General features: G+C 40.0%; 1 protein-coding gene across 8 annotated transcripts in view; it reads left to right on the top strand.

Moving 5' to 3' along the window:
* Positions 1 to 20,489, top strand: part of KCNIP4 (Kv channel interacting protein 4) — a 459,791-nt gene that overhangs the window by 412,159 nt on the left and 27,143 nt on the right. Inside the window, exon 2 of one of the 8 annotated variants that reach the window (XM_010576849.1) lies at positions 14,809 to 14,819. The exons of the other annotated variants lie outside the window; for them this stretch is intronic. Within the exon in view, the coding sequence (XP_010575151.1) occupies positions 14,809 to 14,819 (11 nt within the window). The remainder of the gene's footprint in view (positions 1 to 14,808; positions 14,820 to 20,489) is intronic. 8 annotated transcript variants of the gene reach the window in all.

The following is a 20,489-nucleotide window of genomic DNA, read 5'->3' as shown; positions in this document are numbered from 1 at the left end:
GTAGGAAATAAAAACATATGGTTCATGTCACGTGGGTTTATCTGTCTAAGGTATACCTACATGCCCAACTATAAGAATATTCATAGGATATTTTTGATAAATTGGACTAGATTACCTCCAGAGGTCTCCTCTAGTTAACAGTTCCATCAGTTTGTGATCTGAACTGCCCTCAATTCAGATTAGATAAGTAATTTAATATACAGGATTAGCTAATGGTTTGAAACTAATTGCTGTTTCTGTATTGTGCACAGCAGCCCAATCCCCTCAAAACCTCAGTATACTTACAGTGTGAATTTTCACATTCGTAGCTGTAAAAAATCTCAAGAAATAAATAAAATCTGCATAAATATTTATCATGGAAACCAGGTTGATGTTCAGTATGGCTTTGTATCTAGGTAATGTTGGCACTCTGACATTAAAAAAGAATTTGGGATCAGAGAGACACAGAATCTTATGTCGTTAACATTAGCTGACAAGGAAGTCAAATTTAAAGTTTTGATGCTGATCTTCAAACACCAGTTCTAGACCTCATATGATAAGTGCTCGTATTCCGTATTAAAAGCTCTCTAAAATTATCTGTGCTAGACCCAGTGGTATGATGTAGAAAACTTAAGTTTAGCACCAGCTCTCATTAAGTCAGTTTATTCAGAGATAGAGCCTACGAACTGCAAGCCTTCGGGATGGCAAGGAAGCCGCTCAGGCTGGCTAATGTAAAACACCAAGTACAAATATTTTTCTGAATTTATATCCCTCTCCAAAGCCTGTGGGTCTAAATATTAGGCACCTTCATGAGCTACAGTGATCTGCTGAGAACAGGTGCCTGAAAGAACAAGGTAGCTTTATCCACATTTGGTATAACAGCCTGGTAGTTAGAGCATTTTCCCATGTAATGAGTTTTAAAAAGTGAAAGAAAAATTATAAATTGAATAAAAGTAATTGGGACTTAGGAGAGGAAAATTGAGTTGGTGCACTGAATTAAAATAATTTTCACTATATAAGTAATTTCTCTACTCCTACGATTTTTTGTTTAGTGATGAAGGTGAAGGTAGGTATATACTGTGCATTTTGCAGTATATGCACTATCTTGTGCAAAACCTGAAACATCTCAATGTAATTTTGAGGGTACTGAAGTTAAAGTTTTCAGACTGGTTTAACTTTTCTTACATATTTGTATGCATGATATTCTAGGAACACTAAATACATTTGTTTTGCTCATTGTAATTGGAGCTTACTTGGTAAGAAAGGAGGTATGAGAAATGTATCTCAGTTTCCTACGCATGGATGACTTTTACCTTTACGGCTATTCTGTTTGCGCAGCCTCTGATCTATGACTAATAGAGATGTATGGTTCTGTCTTTCACCTCTGTCTTTTAAATGTAGTTTCTAAGATAATCAATGTCTCGATTTGAATTTATTTAGTACAAATGGAAAACGTGTCTTCTTGCATTATATTTGTGAGACACTGAAAGCTGACAAGGGACGTAGGCATTTGACTATAAAAGAAATTTAAAAAGTGGGTGATGCAGAGAGTTTGAATATCTCTGTGATGATCCAAACAGAGATATTGAAAGTCCATTCCATTTTGCTTGCTTCCTTACTTAACTTTTCCCACCTGTTCTAAGGCATGACAAGGGGCAAAGACAACATAATCCTCTTAGTTATATCTCTGGAACACCATGTATTATGAAACAGAAGGTTTCACACTACGAGAAATAACACTTTAGCTTGGACGAGCTATCTCTGCGTCATCAGTGTCCCCCATCTCACAGAATCAATAGGATGTCTTCAGTTCATTGTGACCCATTCAGTTCTATGCTGAATCCCTGTGTTTGTATTGTAATGAATACAGGCAGATTCAAGATTAATACAGACCAGCAGAGAGAAAAAAACCCAAAACTGAGCACGAGTGACAACGGCACTTGTGCCAAGAGTATTTTGCCCCTCACATCTGTCCTCCAAAGCTTGTTCTTGCAGATGAGGTAGCTTAGAGCTTAAATATGCTTTTCACCCCCCCCCCACCATACCTCCCCTACCCTGAGTCCTAGGACAGCAAGGAAGATTTCACTAGCAGTCAGTGCAGTTGCTTTTCCCTCAAGATGTGACGACTGTCTGTAGAAGTCCTTGGGTTACACAGTACGTTATCTTAGCAAGAACAGGATCTTTCCAGATGCAGACGTTCTTTCTGACCAAACAGAAGGGAACCTGGAAGAAAAATATAGGTCAGTTAAAGGTTCCCACCTAGTTCTCCTGGTTAACATGAAACAACACTAAAACCATTTGACCTATATCCCTCCCTCTGTGACTCTGAATATCAAATAGGGGATGGGTTGCTCTACTGGGTAACAGTGCATGAAACATGCCCGTTGTACTGAAAGTTTTTACAGAGGGGCTGAACCCTCTGCACAAACAGTGTCTGAACAGCAGTGTTGTGGACACGAAAAGGATGTATATACAAAGAAGCACGAACAACTTGTCTTTTCAAATAGACACAGTGATGACACCTGAACAGGTTGTGCTTCATGCATATAAACCTGTTAAATTTGTAGCGTAGCAACACCAATAAAATAGAAAAAAATAAAGGAATTTCTGAATCTTACTAGAAAATCAGATAGTAATAATTCAAACTGGAAATTAACATCTCCCCGTGTTAGAAGACTCCTGTGACTTGCTTAGCCTTAATAAACTAAACAATAGACAACTGCATAATGAAACTCCAAGCAAGTAAACCTAGAAGCTGGATATCATGTCTGCTGTCAACAGATTTCTGTAAATCATCTTTTTCTATCTAGGGAGAGTTTCCGAACACATGTGTAATGCCTATAGCTCAAACCTCCATTTTTTAAAATAGAGTTATTATTTACCAGTTGTGCTTCAGATCAATTGTTTTCTCAATTTTAGATCACTGAAGAAAAACTTTAAAAAAAAAACAACAACCTTGCCAAGGCAGAATTTTGTTATTATGTTTCAAAAGCACTGGCATTCATTTACTAGGGACTTAGAGAGAACTTTTCCATATTTCAAACAAGGCTATGTGAAAATCTTTTAACAAACTGAGCAATAAATAATGCTTATATTCATTATGTATTTCCTTCAGGAGTGAGTCAAGAAACCTGAACCTTTTCAAATATAAGAGTAAAAATAATTTGGAGGTACAGTTTGACAGACCTAGCGTATAGTTGTCAGTTGTCACAAATTTACAGACCTTAATGCATTCAGCAGAGATACTCGTTTCAATTAGTCTCACAGCTGCTGGCAGAGATTGAAATCTTCTTTTTAAAAATTAATAATGAACTCAGTCCCAACACTTCTGTTCATCTCATGACTTACTGCTGTTCGTGGAGATACTTCATGTCGTGTTCACTAGGGAAGAACTGTCATCTAGCATACCAAGGACTGCCTTCACAATAGTGATTGCTTATTTCTGAATTATCTCTGAAAAATGTATATGCTAAGTGGCTAATTAAGCAGTATATAAAAAGAGCGTGACTTTAACCACCCAGCATCAATAATAGTGCAGAGCACCAAATACCTCTGAAGTTCTTCTTTACCCTAAAAAAGTCAGTATTATATTTTGGTGGAATTGCATTGCTCTGTGTGCTTGTCAGTCCCTCCTGTCTGGAGCTGGCAGCACCGTGTCCTGTGCTCCGGTGTGCTCTCCGTGGGGCTCGTGGTGAGGCGTGCCATCAGTCATGCCAGGCTGACACTTGATGCACGGTACATACCTTCTGCCCTGCCAGCCAGCTGCTCAGTGTAACTCATCTGCTGGTAGAGCTGTTTTCTACCACAGAGCTTTCACGTGCATCAGTATGTGATATCTGAGGAATATAAATGTTTATGTACTAGAATATGAGCAGCAAAAGACCATCTTTGGCTACAGCTCACTGCAGTTACTTTTTTGCTGCATCTGGACTAAGCATTACAAATCTTGGTACTTGAGTTATGTGAAATTGTTGGATTTTGGTTTCTGGGTAATCACTAACATTGCAGAAGTAAAATTTGGTGCAATGCACCACTGATGATGTTGTCATTTAAAAATTTAGTGACCTTTAGACACCTCTTATTCTCCTTTCTCCCACCTGTGCACTTTTCTTCATGAGGTGAATAATTCCATATTAAATCCTGTACTAAGTTGTCTCCCTGTTACACTGCAATTCAGGGACACAAAGTGGACACACATATTTTCAGGTGGGCATCTTAAGCCTGCAAAATGAGAGAAGAGGGAATAAATACATCTTCTGGTGATACTTCTGGATGGTGCAGTTCAATTTGGGTCCTGATTACTTCAAAACTTTAAAGGCAAAATCTTATTTTTGCTAGACTCAGGGATCTGTTCTGGATCCCAGGAATTTCCAAGTAATTTTGGATCTTTATAATTTTTTCTTGTTTAAATTCCTGATCAATTTAAACAAAATCAGCCATGTCTAGGTTTTGTCAGAAAGCAGTGAAACCATCAAAAGTCCTTTCTTGATTTCAACAAAACTAATTTCTGATTAAAAATAGCTTTAGATCTAGATATGTGCTAAAAATAAACACTGGCAAATCTGCAAATAAAGCAGCAAATCACAAGTGACAAAGCATCAAGGTCAAGTCTTTCAGTGTCACGGATGTTTATTACAAGCCTTGGGCCAACCTGCGCTTACCTTTGAGTGAAAGTCCAAAATCCAGTATCTAACAGAGCCCATATTCTTTAGATCAGCTGGACATTTGTGCAGTTGCTCTTCACTCCGATTATGTGAATGATTCTCATGTTAACTTTCAAGTAAGGGACTTTATTCAACCCAATCAATTCCATTGTGAAATATACTTAAAGGACCTTAGATACAGTGAGCATAACAGAAGAAATAGGAGCCAATAACTCAGAAGACAGCATGATTCAGTAAACACAGCATGAAACTAGGAGTCTAAAGACTCTAGCCTTTTGGCTCTCTGGCTGGCTTATTAACTGCCATACACCTTTAAAAGCCTTAACTATCACACTAAAAAGCCTTCTGGGTTGCAAGAGAGTATTATACCAGTGCTTCACTGCCTGCACAGGCTCCACATTGACAACTGCCTAATTTAATGTCTCTGGTCTGACAGCCAAAACCTTTTAGAGTGTCCCTGGCTATCTGAGAGATTGCTTCTCAGCCTTTGATCAAAGCCTCCTCCAACATGCTCTGGGAACTAAGTGGGGAGCAGCAGTAGGGGGGCTGGTGGCTGTGGGAAACTGAACTTTCCCAGGAGCTGAAGATAGCAAAGTTCATCCTTACAGGAGAGAAAAATGAATGCTGAATTCCTCAGCGTTATGAGTGAAATGTGTGTTCTGTGAGCAGTGTATTTGAGTCGGACCGTTTACCCCTCGATGACTAAGCTCCATATCAGTCAAGGGGAAATGACAGTAACCTCATGCCTCAGAAAACACTGATCTGGGAAGCACTTTACGTGGTATTTCTAACAATTATTTACTTGTTCCATTTACGCATCTCTGACACTGTGACCGGCTTCACTGTGGCCTCACAAAAAGAAGTGTCAAGAATAATTTTTACAAGTAAACCCCCAGTAGCTGCATATAGCACTATTTGTCTCTGGCATGCTATCTACCACCAATTATAGGCATCAGGGCAACAGACACATGATTGTGCTTGTGATTAAAAATGTCAGCGCTAAGCGCTGGATCTAGGTGCACAGGAAGCGTATTGTACAGGCTACCAAATTTGGATTAATAGGCAGGAAATCCAGGTTCAATAACTAACTGCCATATTGTCCTGCTGAACAACCCAATTCATCTCACATTCTTTTTTCACCTCTTTTCTAAGTTTTTAGGGCATAAGCTCTTTGTCAGTGTTTCTCCATGTTCTGAATAATGAGTCCCCAGTAAAAATCACAGTACAATGGGTGAGTCATTACTATTAACAAAGTTTTAAAACAGGCAATATTTGTTACCTTCCTCCAGAGCAAGATGAGAAAGAAGAGTGACACAACATAGAACAACAGAGAACTTGAATGTGAAAGCAGATGCAAAATTAGATTCAACTTGACACCAGAGAGTAATGGAAAATTTGTTTATCAGTTTTTAACTACCACTACAGATTCACCAATTTTGGATACTTGTAACATTTAGCTCCTGAATTTATATTGTTATTCTTCTAGGCTAAAAATCGTGTGTCTGTTAAAGTCAGCTGCAGGACTTCATTGATTTTAATGGAACATGCCCAAATGTCATGAAGATTTTTTTGACCCTCTTCATGTGTTTTTCACTATAAGAATGGCTTCTCAAGGATTCTGGAGCTCTGGATAGAAACGTGGCAATTAGAGTTTAGTTCAGCTGATTTGTCCCCCACCACATTAACTGTGATGAAAAGAACCACACATTCCTTCAGTCTGTCAGACAGCTGTAATTTCATGGTAATTGGCTCTAAAATCTTCCAGTCCAGTCTCAGAGGAAGATATTCCCATGAGGCAATACCAAAATGTATTCTAATTATTATTTTTTACCAGTAGATAAGCAAGTACCTGTCCCTGTTGCCCTGTGCTGGAAAAATCTGATCCTTTTTCTGGTTTCTTCAGAATATTTTTTCTTTTCTCCTACATTAATAAGCCATGAAAGAGTATGCATCCCAATCAAGGTATTCCCACCATTCAGCTGGGAGCATGCAGGGCCTCTTCAGAGCTCTCAGTTGTTCAACAGAGGACCTGAAACTGGAGGTCTCAAGTTTTGCTCTGCAAACAAAATGCCTTTCTCCATTTGGTCGTTGCCTTCTGCATTCAGAGTTCCTGGGAGCAGCATCTTTTGGGAAATCTCAGGGCACTCTAAGAAGTTTTCTGCTTCATTTCCCAATGAAGACCTAATTAGGATCCCTTTTCTATTAATGTAACTGTCTCAACACTAAAGAGTCCATGAACAGGCTAGAAGCTTATGCACAGGGTTCAATTATCTTTTCTGTTTCTTATCTCTAGTATAATTCTCCAGATTTGGGTCTCACATCATCCCTCAGACTTGATCAAATAACCACACTGAATCTGATTTGCAAAAAATCCACTTCCACTAGTGTTGAAAATAAATAAGTCATATAGCATCTGCTTCACTGAACAAGAGATGTAGTACCATCCCCTGTAATGGAGCCCAAGTTATAACAGCCTTATTTTCTTATTCTGTTGTCAGAAGCTGCAGTTATGGAACAAAGACAAATTTTATGTGCCATAAACTTAGCAGGCTTTGCAAGATGTTTTTGTGCCCAGCAATTTCAACCTCAATGAATCTCCATAAGGAATGATATAACTATGAGAAATGAAATCTTTCTTAGGCATACCCTGTATGATAGATAACTCTTTTTCAGATGTGTCTGATTCTCTAGTTATCTTTTTCCCTTCTTGTTCTCCATTTTAACTGGGAAATGTCTTCTGTTTCTTTTTTGTTTCTCTATGCTGTTCATGTTTTCACAAAAAATATGCCAGCAAATACCCATCACCATTTATTTAGGTTTATCTCAGTATTCCATTCCAACGATTTGACTTATGCTACAAATTTTAGATATGCTGCTAAAGGCAATGTATTGAGTATCCACATATGAGACAAGGAAAGCTTCAGAGCAGTCTAAAGGAGATTTATGCAGTTTATTTAGATTTTTTGCTGTGCTAAAAAATGTTATCAGTTCATCTTCCTGACTAAACTTCAAATTCTGTTCTGATGCTTTTCTCACATCTTTTACTGAATTATAGAAACAATATCTCATTTGTAAATAGCAATGGTACATCCTCCCCTGTCTTATGGAACTGTTCATTCCTGCTTCTCAAAGGCATTTAGATTTATGGCCCAAAGTATTGCCACGAAGCCCACTCTGGCCCTTCCATGATCACCATAAACAGTAGAGCTCTAGCGGTGAAGTATCTTCTCCATATTGTGGACCAGTGGTCTGGGGAGCCCTTTGGGCAACAGAAGAAAGGAGATGTTGGTGTGGTGGGCTGGCAGGCTGGACGAGCGCAGATGTGACAGCGAGGTTTTGGTACACAGGGAGGGGAGCCTGTGACAGACATTGAATGCCAGAGAGCCTCCAAGATGAGGCACATTGGCCTCACTCCGTGAACTGGGAAGAAACATTTCTTCCCATGAACCGCATTGCGCTCTCACTCACAGCAGCTTCATATACGTCATTGCTTCAATTGCCTCTGATTTTCACCACTGTACTTGGTGAATCAGGTCCTACTTATGCTAGCGTCAGGCTCAGTTTTATAAATATTTATGCAGGTAAGCGCTTTTGTTCTTATGTTTGCAGGGCTGGGGCCCTGCTCAAAGAAAGTGTTGTTAGTAGTGGGGAAAGCAAAAACATTTGTTAAAGGATAAATGCATTACTACATAAAATATAAATAATTAGTACAATGTTTGATTTCCAGTTTCTGACTTGCTCACTGTTGACTTTTATGTTCTTTGCCATTTCTGTGAGCTGACAGGATTCTGTAGGAGCTGAAATTCCTCGGTGCTTTTCATTGTAGTTAGCACTAACCAAATATTGATCTGTCTGCCTTTACCATTGCACATCTTTGAAAGAAACAAAGAACCACTGCTCTGAAAAATACTGAAATAACATGAGTTAGGACACGCTTTAAAACTGAGTGTTTTTCATGCAAACGTGTGTCCCAGGAATGCAAAACTCGCAGTGTTCTTACTTCATGATTAAAATGAAAATTTGATTTGGTGTCAGTACTTAGGATCAGCATCCAGTTGACTGACAAACACAAAAAAATCAGATGAGCATTTTAGATAGAATATAGTTCTTTTTTTTCACCCCTGACACTGAGGTTGCTTCATAAATACCTTGTGCTAAATTCAGGCTTTCTCATTTTCAGATATGGTGACCTGGGTTCAGCTGGGACAGAGTTAATTTTCTTTCTAGTAGCTGGTATAGTGTTATGCTTTGGGTTCAGTATGAGCAGAATGTTGATAACACACTGACATTTTCAGTTGTTGCTAAGTAATGTTTAGTCTAAAGTCAAGGATTTTTCAGCTTCTCATGCCCAGCCAGCAAGAAAGGTGGAAGAACACAAGAAGTTGGCACAGGACACAGCCAGGGCACCTGACCCAAACTGGCCAACGGGGTATTCCATACCATGGGACGTCACGTCTAGTATATAAACTGGGGGGAGTTGGCCTGAGGGGGGCAATCACTGCTCGGGAGCTAACTGGGCATCGGTCGGTGAGTGGTGAGCAATTGCATTGTTTACCACTTGTTTTGTATATTCCAATCCTGTTATTATTATTGTAATTTCATTATTGTTATTATTAATCATTCTTATTTTCTTCCTTTCTATTCTATTAAGCTATTCTTATCTCAACCCACGAGTTTTACTTTTTTTCCCCGATTCTCTCCCATCCCACTGGGTTGGGGGGAGTGGGTGAGTGGCTGCGTGGTGCTTAGTTACCGGCTGGAGTTAAACCATGACATATAGCTATAAAATATTAGTAATCATGATGGTGCAAGTCTGCTAACCTTTAGCAGAAGGTTGTTGGTACAGTTTCCTCCTCAGTGAACCATCCACTCTTTAAAGGTACAAGGAGATTCTAGGGAGAACAAAAACACCAACCGAGCTTCTGAATTCTAACTCCCTTGTGTAAGAAAAACAAAATAAAGGCCTCCATGGTTTTGAAGTAGGGAATTGACCTATACTCAAATATTGCTGTTAGGGACTGGTGATGTCCTTCGTTTTGCTCAAGTTGAATCACTTGAGCGGGTCTACGGGAGTGCACCTGAGCAACTAGCACTTGCCAGCAAGGAGCTATTCCTCCTCCTCTCCCTAGGATTTCAGTCAATTTGAAGGGACTCGATCAAAAGCACTCACATGGGAACGTCTGAAAGGCAAGTTGCAGAAGAAATGCTTAACTAAATACAGCTTCTCCCAAGAAGCAGAATACCTTGTCTTTGCCAAAGTATTTACAGCAAACTGCACCGCTCAGTATCTGAAGTATGGGTTCTGCTACGTTTAGTTTGATTATAGCTCCTGCCTATTTGTGAAGTCCAGATTGTAAAATGCCCTCCTGTAGTGACAAGTAAGGGCAGAAACAGTAATTACCTTTCAGATGCCAAGGACTCACCCATAAAGTTTGGTGTTTCAAGCTTTGGGGTGAGCTTTTAAGTTCAAATCTTTAGTCATGTTGTTTACTGTTGTTTTACTGCCAGTGCTAATAATAGGAAAATAAAAATTACACTAGTTAGCGGGCATTGCTAAGCAAAGAACGTTGCTGATTAAAAGCGTTTCTGGCATCTCGCCTGCTGCATCATGGAAGCAGCCAAAGTGTTGATTGTTATTTACTGTGTGAAGCCACACATGCTGGATGTGAGCCAATTCCTTTATTTCTGCTTGTTTTCTTCTGAAACTGCCATAGCAAGTAGGGGCTGGGAAAAGGCTTTTGTTCATTAGACTATCTTCCAGTGGGAGGCTCAAAATCTTGCACATCTTTGCTGTGCCGTTGGGCAGTATTGTTGTGACTCTTCTATACATGGCTAAATAGAAGCAAGAAGTTTTGTCTTTTACGTGATGAGACAAGGCTTGAAGGGAGTTTTTAGATGTATTTCACCAATGGATGTCAATGGAGACTGATGCTATCAAATCCACTGACTTCCACGATGTTCCTAGAAATGTAGACTGTTGCCACTGAGCTATAAAATGAGTCAACAGCTTCTGTGACAGAAATAATAATGCAACAACCTGAGATGTTGCCCTATGAGCCTTTGGCTGAAGTAATTCTACTGTACTGTAGATCAGGGAGGAAAGATCGAAAGGAAGGATGTCCCTTTAGACCCAGTAATTAGTGCACTCCATTTGGGGATGCCTCCTGCGTTCTATAAGGCTTAATTCTGCAATAATTGAAACGAATAGCAAGATGGTTTAGGAGGAAATTTTGGCCCTCTTGAAGTCATCAAATAAGTCTGATCTGAGTTATACCTTTGGTCAACTTATTTCATCATTCATCACTGTTTGGTTACAACATCTTTCTTTATGAATGCACAGAAATTATTTTTAAAAATGTAAACCAAGAACTGTTTCAATAAAGAAAAGGTGCTGTGAAAGCTTTTTTTTATAGCCTACTCCTGAGAAAACTAAGATGAGAAACCAAATCAGAAAAAAAAACCCCAAGAACTAATTCAGTTTCGATACAGGAGGTTACATTAATAGCTGTCCCTTTCCTGATAACACAAAAAGTAGAAATCATAATTGAAATTAAAAACACCAGCAGTTTTCAATGTAATTGAATTGAACATAGGTTATTCATTAGAGAAAATGAGTGAAAATCCATCAAGCTAGAAATAGGTCATTATAAGCATACTCATTCATATATATAACGTATATTGTTGTACATAGTGGGGATAATATCCCACAGATGAAAAGAATATTAATGCTGGCCTTAAAATTAAATTTTTCATAAGAGTAATTTCAAGCAGTGTAATAAATAAAAATTTAAAAAACCCACACCACCTTGTATTTTGAGCTTTTAAAATCCCTACTCTCTGAGTATCTTCATGTGTCTTACACATATTAATGTACTGGGACTCTCAACTCTCCTACAAAGTAAGAAAAGCTTCACTAATATACTAATTAATCTTCTTTTTACTCCAGGAAGCTTTTTTCGGACAAAAATTATATTAAATTCTTTTAGCTATAACTATGTTTTAAGTACACTTTGTCCTATACTTTGTATGTGTTCTACTTTAAATAGACATAGCGTAATTATGGAGCATGAATTATGCTCAAACAGAGAAAAAAAACCCTGATTTAGTCCATTTCTGGTTTCTCTGGTATACCCAGATCTACATAAGCTTGAAAGTTCTTTGTTTATCAGTACAGCATCAATAATTAATTAATTAAAATAAATACAGAATATAATTTTAAAATGTTAGGAAAGTTAGCAAAAGTTTTCGATTACTTAAGGGAATATGAAAATTGATTTGAGTAAAAAATTCATGTTTGAGTTGTTTGAAGAATTGTCTTCTCTCTCCAAGAAAATTAACTGCTATTCTATTAATGGGTAAGTAGCATGAAGAAGAAGGCAGTTCTGTTTGTTGGCTAGAGTAGCTGGTAACCTGGCTACTAAGCCAGCATATAAGGCTGTAAAACTGGAGGGAGCTCCCCTGTCTAGCAGAGGGAAAGAAATGACACTTTCTTATTTATACTGAGTGTGGTTTATGTTTTTAATGTGAGATGCTATGATGTTATGAAGCCTCACTTTTATGGTTTCATCTGCACAGACCACCAGAACAAATACTTTTCCTTTGAGCCCTTTTAGTTGCCACTGCTGATGATGACCAGGCATCCAATGCACACGTGTTCAAAACTTTCTTTTCCCCATCTCTTCCACTGCAGCCTGCCTCTGCTTATCTTCCCATCTCTCCACATTCTTGGTAATTAGCAGCAGCTCCTTCAACAGCTTTTCAGAAGAAAGGCAGGTAAGGTCTGGACTTGTGCTATTATATCGTAGGCCTGGCCAGACCCCAAAATGATAGGTATAAAGATAGAATAAAGCCAATTGTCATCCTTTATGAGGAGTTTGAGACACTGTCCTGCCAGTCATCCTCCCAGTCCTTTGACAAACTGGCTTTTATAGTAGGCAAACACCAAAGCTCAAGAGGAACACAGAGGTGGGGGAATAATGTAACTGCCTGATCAAAAGAGCCAAAGTAGGTATCATCTCTTCTGGAGTCATTGCAATTATCTCATACATGCTCTGATTTCCTAAAAACTTCCTCAGAGCTCCCATTTGATGTCTTGATGTGTTGAATGACAAATCTATACAAAGGAAGCTAAATGTTTCTGTCATTCACCTAGCTTCAAAAAGAGGTGTTAAAAAGTGGGAGCCCAAATACTGACAATGCAGCAGTCCAGAAGACGCCAGTTCAAAGAAGCTGTTCAGAGAAATGACTCTCTATAATAGATTACAAAGACATGGGGTTTTTTTCTTATAATTCATAGGAGAAACAACCCCTTGAAATTTTACCAACACCTAATGGACAGTACTCTGCTTATAGTTCAGTCTCTGAGAATGCATTGCCCTCTTGGGAGGGGAATCTAACTTTGGCAGGAAAACAGCTGCTCTCCTCTTCCCACATTTTCTTCTGTTATTTCTTCTTCTAGAAGTATTTAGAGCAAAGGAAAAGAAAAAAAGGAGCATGGATATGTTTGTCTGGCATTTTTAAAAATCTGTATTAATGAGAAAAGAAAAAGATCTTTTGAACTATCTAACTATTCCCAGGTTAGTTTTTCCAGTCTTAATTTCTAGTGCTTTATTCGGCCACATTTCAAATATTTCAAGAGAGAGGGTTTCTCTGAATTAGTTTTTTGAGGCTGCTTCCCAGTCTAGTGCATGGCTCTTTTAAGCATATCTTTTGAGATATTTTTCAGACTGCATTTGCTTTTCCTTTAATGACATCAAAACTTTTTTTCCCTCAGAAACCTCATTTTGTTTATATCATCTACTTTGAAGTCTCGCTAAAATAATTTCACTTTTATTAGCTGCTGCAGGTTTTTTTCCCTGCTTTTGGTGTTTCTCCTGCATTGGCCAATACTGTGATCTGAACTCCAGCAATACCACCAAGCCCCTTTTCACGAAGATCACTTCTGATATGTGTTCTGCTTTTTTACTGAAAAAAACCCCAATATCAGAAGAGAACCCTGTATTCTAGAAGTACTTTCAGGACATAAAGTTAATCACACTAGCACTCACTTCAAAAGAAATGGGCAATGAAACCTATTCCTGATGAAAATATCAAGGACAAGTAGATTTATATTTACTACAGAGAAATGAGTTACAAAATTACAAACTTATTTATTCTCAGCATGCAGCTCCAAGATTAGTCAAAACTTGAGCTTAGTCCTGTTGGTATTTGGTAAATACATCTTTAATGCTAAAGGTATTCCCAAGTAAAATCAATACAAAACTGATTAATTAATGTATGAATTATATAAATGTATTAATTAAAAATGAAATAATTACATTTCTTATGGGGAAAACGTCAGGCCAGATTCACAGCATGAGAGAGAAGAGGCTGTTGCCGTGTCCCCATATCCATCCAGCAGAGAGACTGAAGATGTATTCCCACTAGGCGTACGCACATAGAGCACACATATACATCACATATATACTTATATACATGGTCAGCCACACAGTTCACAGACAGCACCAACAGCCTTATCCTGCCCTCCTCTGTGGCTGAGCAGGACGGCGGTCCGCTAATGAGAATATGTATGTATATACACACACATATACATACAGTGTGGATCCCTCCAGCAGCTGGGCTCAGACATTGGGCTCAGATGCCCAGTAGCTGCTCCTGGATACCAGTTTCCCCAGTTGCTGGCACCTGGGCATGAGAGCCCTGGAGGCTGCAGCCCCACTCCAGTTGCTGGTACAGACCATCTCATGCGCACACACAGCCGGCCAGGACTCCCTTGGTCCCCACTAGCCAACCCCACCAAGGTGTTAACCTGTAGACACCCCCTCGTATCCTGGCTCCCAGATCATGTCACCTGCTCACCAGCTCATCCAGCTTGATCTTTGCTAGCACGCACACACTCACTCACACTGCCGAAGGCCCTCCAACCCATCGTCTGACCCCAGCTGCAGCACTCGTGCCCCTGTATACACCTGAGCACACACAGAATGGAGAGCCATCACCCAGGGAAGAGCTGGAAAGGAGCTTGAGAAGAAGACAAGACAGACTGCCCTGGGTGTCCTGGGAGCAGCATTATTTGGGCTCCCCAACCTGCCATTGTCTCTTTGTGCTCCTCTGTGGGTGGGCAGACAAGCTTTTACCACATAACCTAACAAAATCTAGCATACAGCCAGGAGCAGCATGCTTATAAAATATAAACAATTTTATTAAGTATAAATAAAATATAAACAAGTTTAGTCTAGAAGTGTATTAGCTTGTGTTTTTGTTTTCTACTCTGCTTGAAGTACATTCAGTGGTCTGCAGACACGACTAAATCGTTTCATACCGTGTCAGCTGGATATTAGCTGAATTCCAAAGCTGTAAGGCATAGTAAAACTGTAAAAAGCCAGTTCCTGCATTGGCCCTAGAGGAATAAGGTGCAGCAGCCATTGGATTCTCTTCTTCCTGTGTCTGCAGGCTATGAGGTTTTTAGACAAATTTAGTGTATAAACGTCTCCTAACTAACATTTCGCATGTTCAGGTCCACATCAGGACATTATACACTACCATTAATTATTTACAATTAAATAAAACACCTAGTCAAAATAAAACTTCTTCTCATCAATAGCATACAAACTTACTTATATCATCTTTGAATAGTTTTCTTTAATGTCCAAATAAATAATTTTTCAGTATTGCTTCTGCATCCCAAATTAAGATCACCCTTTTCTCATGGCCCACAAGTGCTGCAGTTGCTGAGAGAGCACTGGGTTTTCCTGTTTGCCATGAGAATTTACCATATCGATGTAACATGATGCTATCGCTTACGCTCCCTCCTGCTGGCAATCCTGAATTGCACCTGCTTTTTTTCCAGGAAAGGGTTCTCTCTCTGCATCCTTTCTCTGGCTTATGCTCCAGAAACAGCACAAGGCAAGATCTGACACAAAGTGAGAATGCGGAAGAATATTAGGAAAGATATTCTTTCATGCTTTTCACAGGATGTACCAGTTCTTAAAAGTGAGCTGGGGTTTTGGATCTGACTGGAAATTTGCATCTATCTGATGTGTTCTTGGTTTGATCTTGGACTGTTATGTGGTAATATTTGGTGATAGCCTGATTAAAGGTTACCTGTGAAGGAGCTTCTGAAAGGAAAGAGAAGAATTTGAGATGTGGGGATTCAGAGGGGGGTTGATAGACCTGTTCTTCCAAGAACTAGGAAACAGAGACTGTGTGAAATAGGACGTGGTGCCCTATTGCAAGGATAAAGAGAAAAGAGACAAGCCAGGAGTAGGGCAGTAGCCAGAGGACCTGAGAAGAGGCTCCGGGGAGAGCTCTCCCTGTGGAGTGGAGGGAAATGAGCGTGGAAATGAGCACAGAAATGTCCGTAAACAAGATCCGTCCTTCGGCAGAACCGAGCAGCTCCGGAGGAGCCCAACGGATTGGCAGGTCTGGGAAAAAGAGCTTGGGCTACCCTGTGTTGGAGGCAAACTGGGATATTATGTTAAACAGCAGGCACTCAAAGGAGGCATTTGAAAGAAGCTGTTGCGGATTTGCAGCTGTAGGAAGGAAAATCAAACACCTCAGAAACCTTGACATTGAAATTGCCATCGCCACGCCATTGTTGCTCTTTAAGCCAAAGACCCTGGTTGGATGCCAGGTGCCCACCAAAGCCGCTCTATCACTCCCCCTCCTCAGCTGGACGGGGGGGAGAAAATATAACAAAAGGCTCGTGGGTCAAGATAAGGACAGTTTAATAAAGTGATAACAAAGGTTGCGCGTGCAAAAGCAAAGAAAAAACAAATGATGTTATTCTCTACTTCCCATCAGCAGGCGATGTCTAGCCGCTTCTCGGGAAGCAGGGCTTCAGTACGCGTAGTGGTTGCTCCGGAAGACAAAATGCCCCCCCTTCCGTCTCCCTTTACTTAGCTTTTATATCTGAGCTGACGTCATATGGTATGGAATATCTGTTTGGTTGGTTTAGGTCAGCTGTCCTGGTTATGTCCCCTCCCAAGATTTTGCCCTGCCCCAGCCTGCCATTGGGGGGGGGCAAAAATGTTGGAGAGACAGCCTTGATGCTGTGCCAGCACTGCTCAGCTGTAGCCAAAACACTGGTGTGCTATCAACACCTTTCTAGCTACTGATGCAGAGCACAGCGCTACAAGGGCTGCTATGGGGAGTATTAACTCCATCTCAGCCAGACCCAATACAGGCTTTTATGTCACTTCCGGTTTTTGTTTTCATTTTGCAACTTTAACTTTGTGCAGTATAACTTTACCATCCCTGTTCAGCCAATTATCCCATCTAAACATAAGATAGATGCATTTTTAATGACCCAGCTGCTTAATCATAAGAGCACTTAGAATCATATTTGTCATTTCAACAAACTCAAACCATTCTTTTAATGTGACACTGCTTATTTGAGAGAACTTTTTCTGTCTGCCTCTGATCCTCCCACCCGCACCCTTCTGCTTTTGTAACTACTTACCCTCCTGGCTGCAATCAGCCTATGGCTACAGAGCCGTTGCCTGAACAACAACACTGGGAAGCTAAACACTGTTATGTGAAGTGAATTGGCAAAACATATAGAGGCTATTGCGGGTCAGAGATCTAGATTTAGGTTTTGAAAGTGGCAGTTGGTACGATTTATAAGTCTAGTTGGTTTTGGATCTAGTGTCGCATCTGTACAACAAATATCTAATTGGCTCAGCTGCTGCGGTACAACGCCTGATCAACGCTGCTCTGGCAAAGGTCTTCAGGGTGGATGTCATGCTGATGTCAACGTGTCAGCTTGTGTCAGGGTACAAAAGGGCCCTTTTAGAGTGAGATTTATCTGGTGTTTCTCCTTCTTCCAAGGCATAGTGAGATCATGTTAGACACATTTTACCAAAGTCTTTACCTTTTCCATCCTCAGAAAGACTGTTTGTACCTTAGTTTCTGTCACAACCCGTGCTGGACAGACCACGGAGGAGTCATGGTGAGTTCAGAATTCCCTTGGGTTAAATTAAGATGAAACGACACCAAAAATCAGTTGATTCTTTTATTCGTCGCTGAAGCAGACTGAACTTGGAAGGTGTAACAGTAGGTGGTGGGGTCTCTCACAACAGGACTTGGCATGAAACTACCTCAGTAAACCGCGTAACCTGTGGTGACCATGTGCATCAGTTAGGGAATAAGGAGAGCCCTCCCGTTGAGTCATGAGGTTCAGAGCAGACCCCCTTGCTTCCTAGACTCGTTCTCTGAGAAGGGCCCAGAGGTGGCTGGATCCACTCCTAGTCCCAGACTTGATCAACAGTTTTATGTCTAAAGGGATGAGGTGTAGGGATTATGAAAAAGGAGAAAGATAAAAAGAAAAGAGACAGATTTCACCAGTCCTGGGTCCAGCATTGGTACAGCCAGTGTAGAGGTCCAGTTCTGGAGGGCGTGCACACATGGGGCTTCAATTCTTTTATCATCTCCTTGCCCCTCCTTCAGGTGGACACTTGAACTCTTTAGGCTAATTAGGTGTCATGCACGGTTTGTGCTTTCAGAACCTTCAGGAAATGGGTCGGTGGGCTTGGGGGGCATCCTCCAGCATGGCCTCCCTGTCCTGTTGCTGATTGGCTTCTCACCTACAGTTCGTTGTTATGCAGGGTTCATTGTTATGGAGAACTTGCCCCACCACAATGTTTGAGACATTAACTTTTTCAGTCTGTCACAGTCTCTTATGGGCGCTACTTTTGACACATGTTTTATTTTGGAGGAGGATCAAGATAGGAATAGTTTGTGAACTGAGTATCACTGGGCTTGTTCCAGATAATTTATATAGTTCTTAAATACCTTAATGAATGAATTTTCAGATCACCTGAGTTGCCTTGTGGTTAAATTTTCTATAAGCCTAGAAAAAACACTGTACATTTCAAGTATAAACTTTGCTGATATAATACATTCCTGTAGCCATGCTAAAAAAATGCTTCCATCTGATAAAACATTGACTAATGTTTTGCTGATAATTTTACTGAGTACTTTTACTACATAGCCACTGACATCTTGCCATGGGAGGCCAATATAGGCTAAATACACATCAATGTGCATTGATTAAGCACCAAATACATGTGTCTTTTTCTGAATAAAACTAGATGTTTAGTCCAAAATCACTAATTTTACTTCACAGTGGGAGAAAATAATTGGGTATTGCAAACCATGTGAATTGCATAATTATCATTTGGCTCAGTTTTCTGCAAATATACAAGTCATAAGAAGGCCTATGTTTCAATCACATACATCAGAACAAACATTAGATATAGCAAATTTAAATCAACCTTAGGTATGCAGCTTTGGAAGAAGGGAATGCAAAAAATTAAAAGTTAATTTTCATAAACCTTAAAAGCATTAAAGACTGAAAAACCACAAGCTTCAGAACCTATTGTCTCAAGTCTCTAACCCTCACCCTTCTGTCCTGGTCAGTACGTTTCTGTTCATAATGGCAAATTATCAAGGTCCACTTACCAAACAAAGCCTCTCATCCCTTAGAAAAGCTCTGCCACATACACAGACAACTTTCCAAGGCTCTTCAACAGCACAAATTTTCACTGAAATTAAAGGCTGTCTCAAGCATCACCACACTTCAGGGTACCAAGAAGAGTGAAAAAGTTTTTCCTGCTGTCTAATGTGAGCTCACAAACCTCAGACTGGGGCCACTGAACTTTGTTAAATTGTCTGCCCCTCCTAAGAGTTTGGTTCCTTTATCTCTGTTACTGCCCTTCAGGTGGGCTGCCATTAGCTCATCCCTTAGCGATGGCCTAGACCAAACAAGCCCAGCTCTCCTTGTTGGCCATGTGCTCTCACCCCTAGTAGTCTTCACGGCCTTCTGCTGGACCTTCATCAGTTCCTCCACATCCCTGGGAGGGCCCCAAGACTGTCCCAAGTAGACAGAGAGAGTAACTCCCTCAGCTTGCTGGCCTTGGCTCAGTGGGCGGTTTACCTTATTCGCAGTAAGAATTCTTTGTGGGCCCATACTCAGCTTGACATCCACTGTAACCCCACACCCTTTTCGGCAGTGCTGCAATTCAGCCAGTCACTTCCTAGCTGGTACTGGGACAAGGGATGATTTCTTCCCAGATGCAGAACACTGCAATTCTTGTTGAGCTTCGTGAGGTGTCTCTTGGCCCAGACTTCACTATTAATCTGGCCTAGATTATGTTATTACATGAAGGCCATTTGTTAAACTCTCCTACTGTTTTGATCAAAGCCCTATTATACTCAAATGAAAAATTAGGAACTGGACTGGGCTATGAAAAGCCACTGTGGGTTTAGTTTGTGGGATTTTTGGTAGACTTAGCTTTAAAGTATATGCATGCTATGTATGTGTTCTTCTATTAAGTTCTGTGTTTTTGGAAAATTTAAATTTTCAGTCAGAATAAAAGTACATGCAAAAAGAGCAAATATTATCAGTTGGAGATAATTAAGTCAATGGACATGAACATATATCTAAATTGAAGCAGAATGAAAACTGACAGTGGGTAAAGCATGGGATGGAGAACCTGTCGTGCAAAAAACTATAATTAAAACATATTTAAAATTGCCAAAGCTCCTAATACAGCTTTATCCATCATACAAAATTGTTTGTTATGCAGACAAATGTCTGAGCTTTGAGTTTGTTTCTCCTTCATTCCCTTTCCTACTTTTCACTATTTCTCCTTTTTTGTGTCTTTTGGGGTTTGCCTCTTGTCTAAAAGGGGCATCGATAGGTAGTAAAGAAGAACCCACCTATTGCAGTATTCTTAGAAATACTGAAGAAAAGACAGCTTAGACAGCATGAATCTTGTAAATAATTTACAAGTTTTGGAGTGGTTCATAAGACCATGTGCTGGAAATGTAATTTCCCAGCAGTAA

This window comes from Haliaeetus leucocephalus, unplaced genomic scaffold (assembly GCF_000737465.1).
Source record: "Haliaeetus leucocephalus isolate CR32 unplaced genomic scaffold, Haliaeetus_leucocephalus-4.0 Scaffold545, whole genome shotgun sequence".
Lineage (NCBI taxonomy): Eukaryota > Metazoa > Chordata > Aves > Accipitriformes > Accipitridae > Haliaeetus > Haliaeetus leucocephalus.
This window is presented reverse-complemented; position numbering and strand designations above follow the sequence as displayed.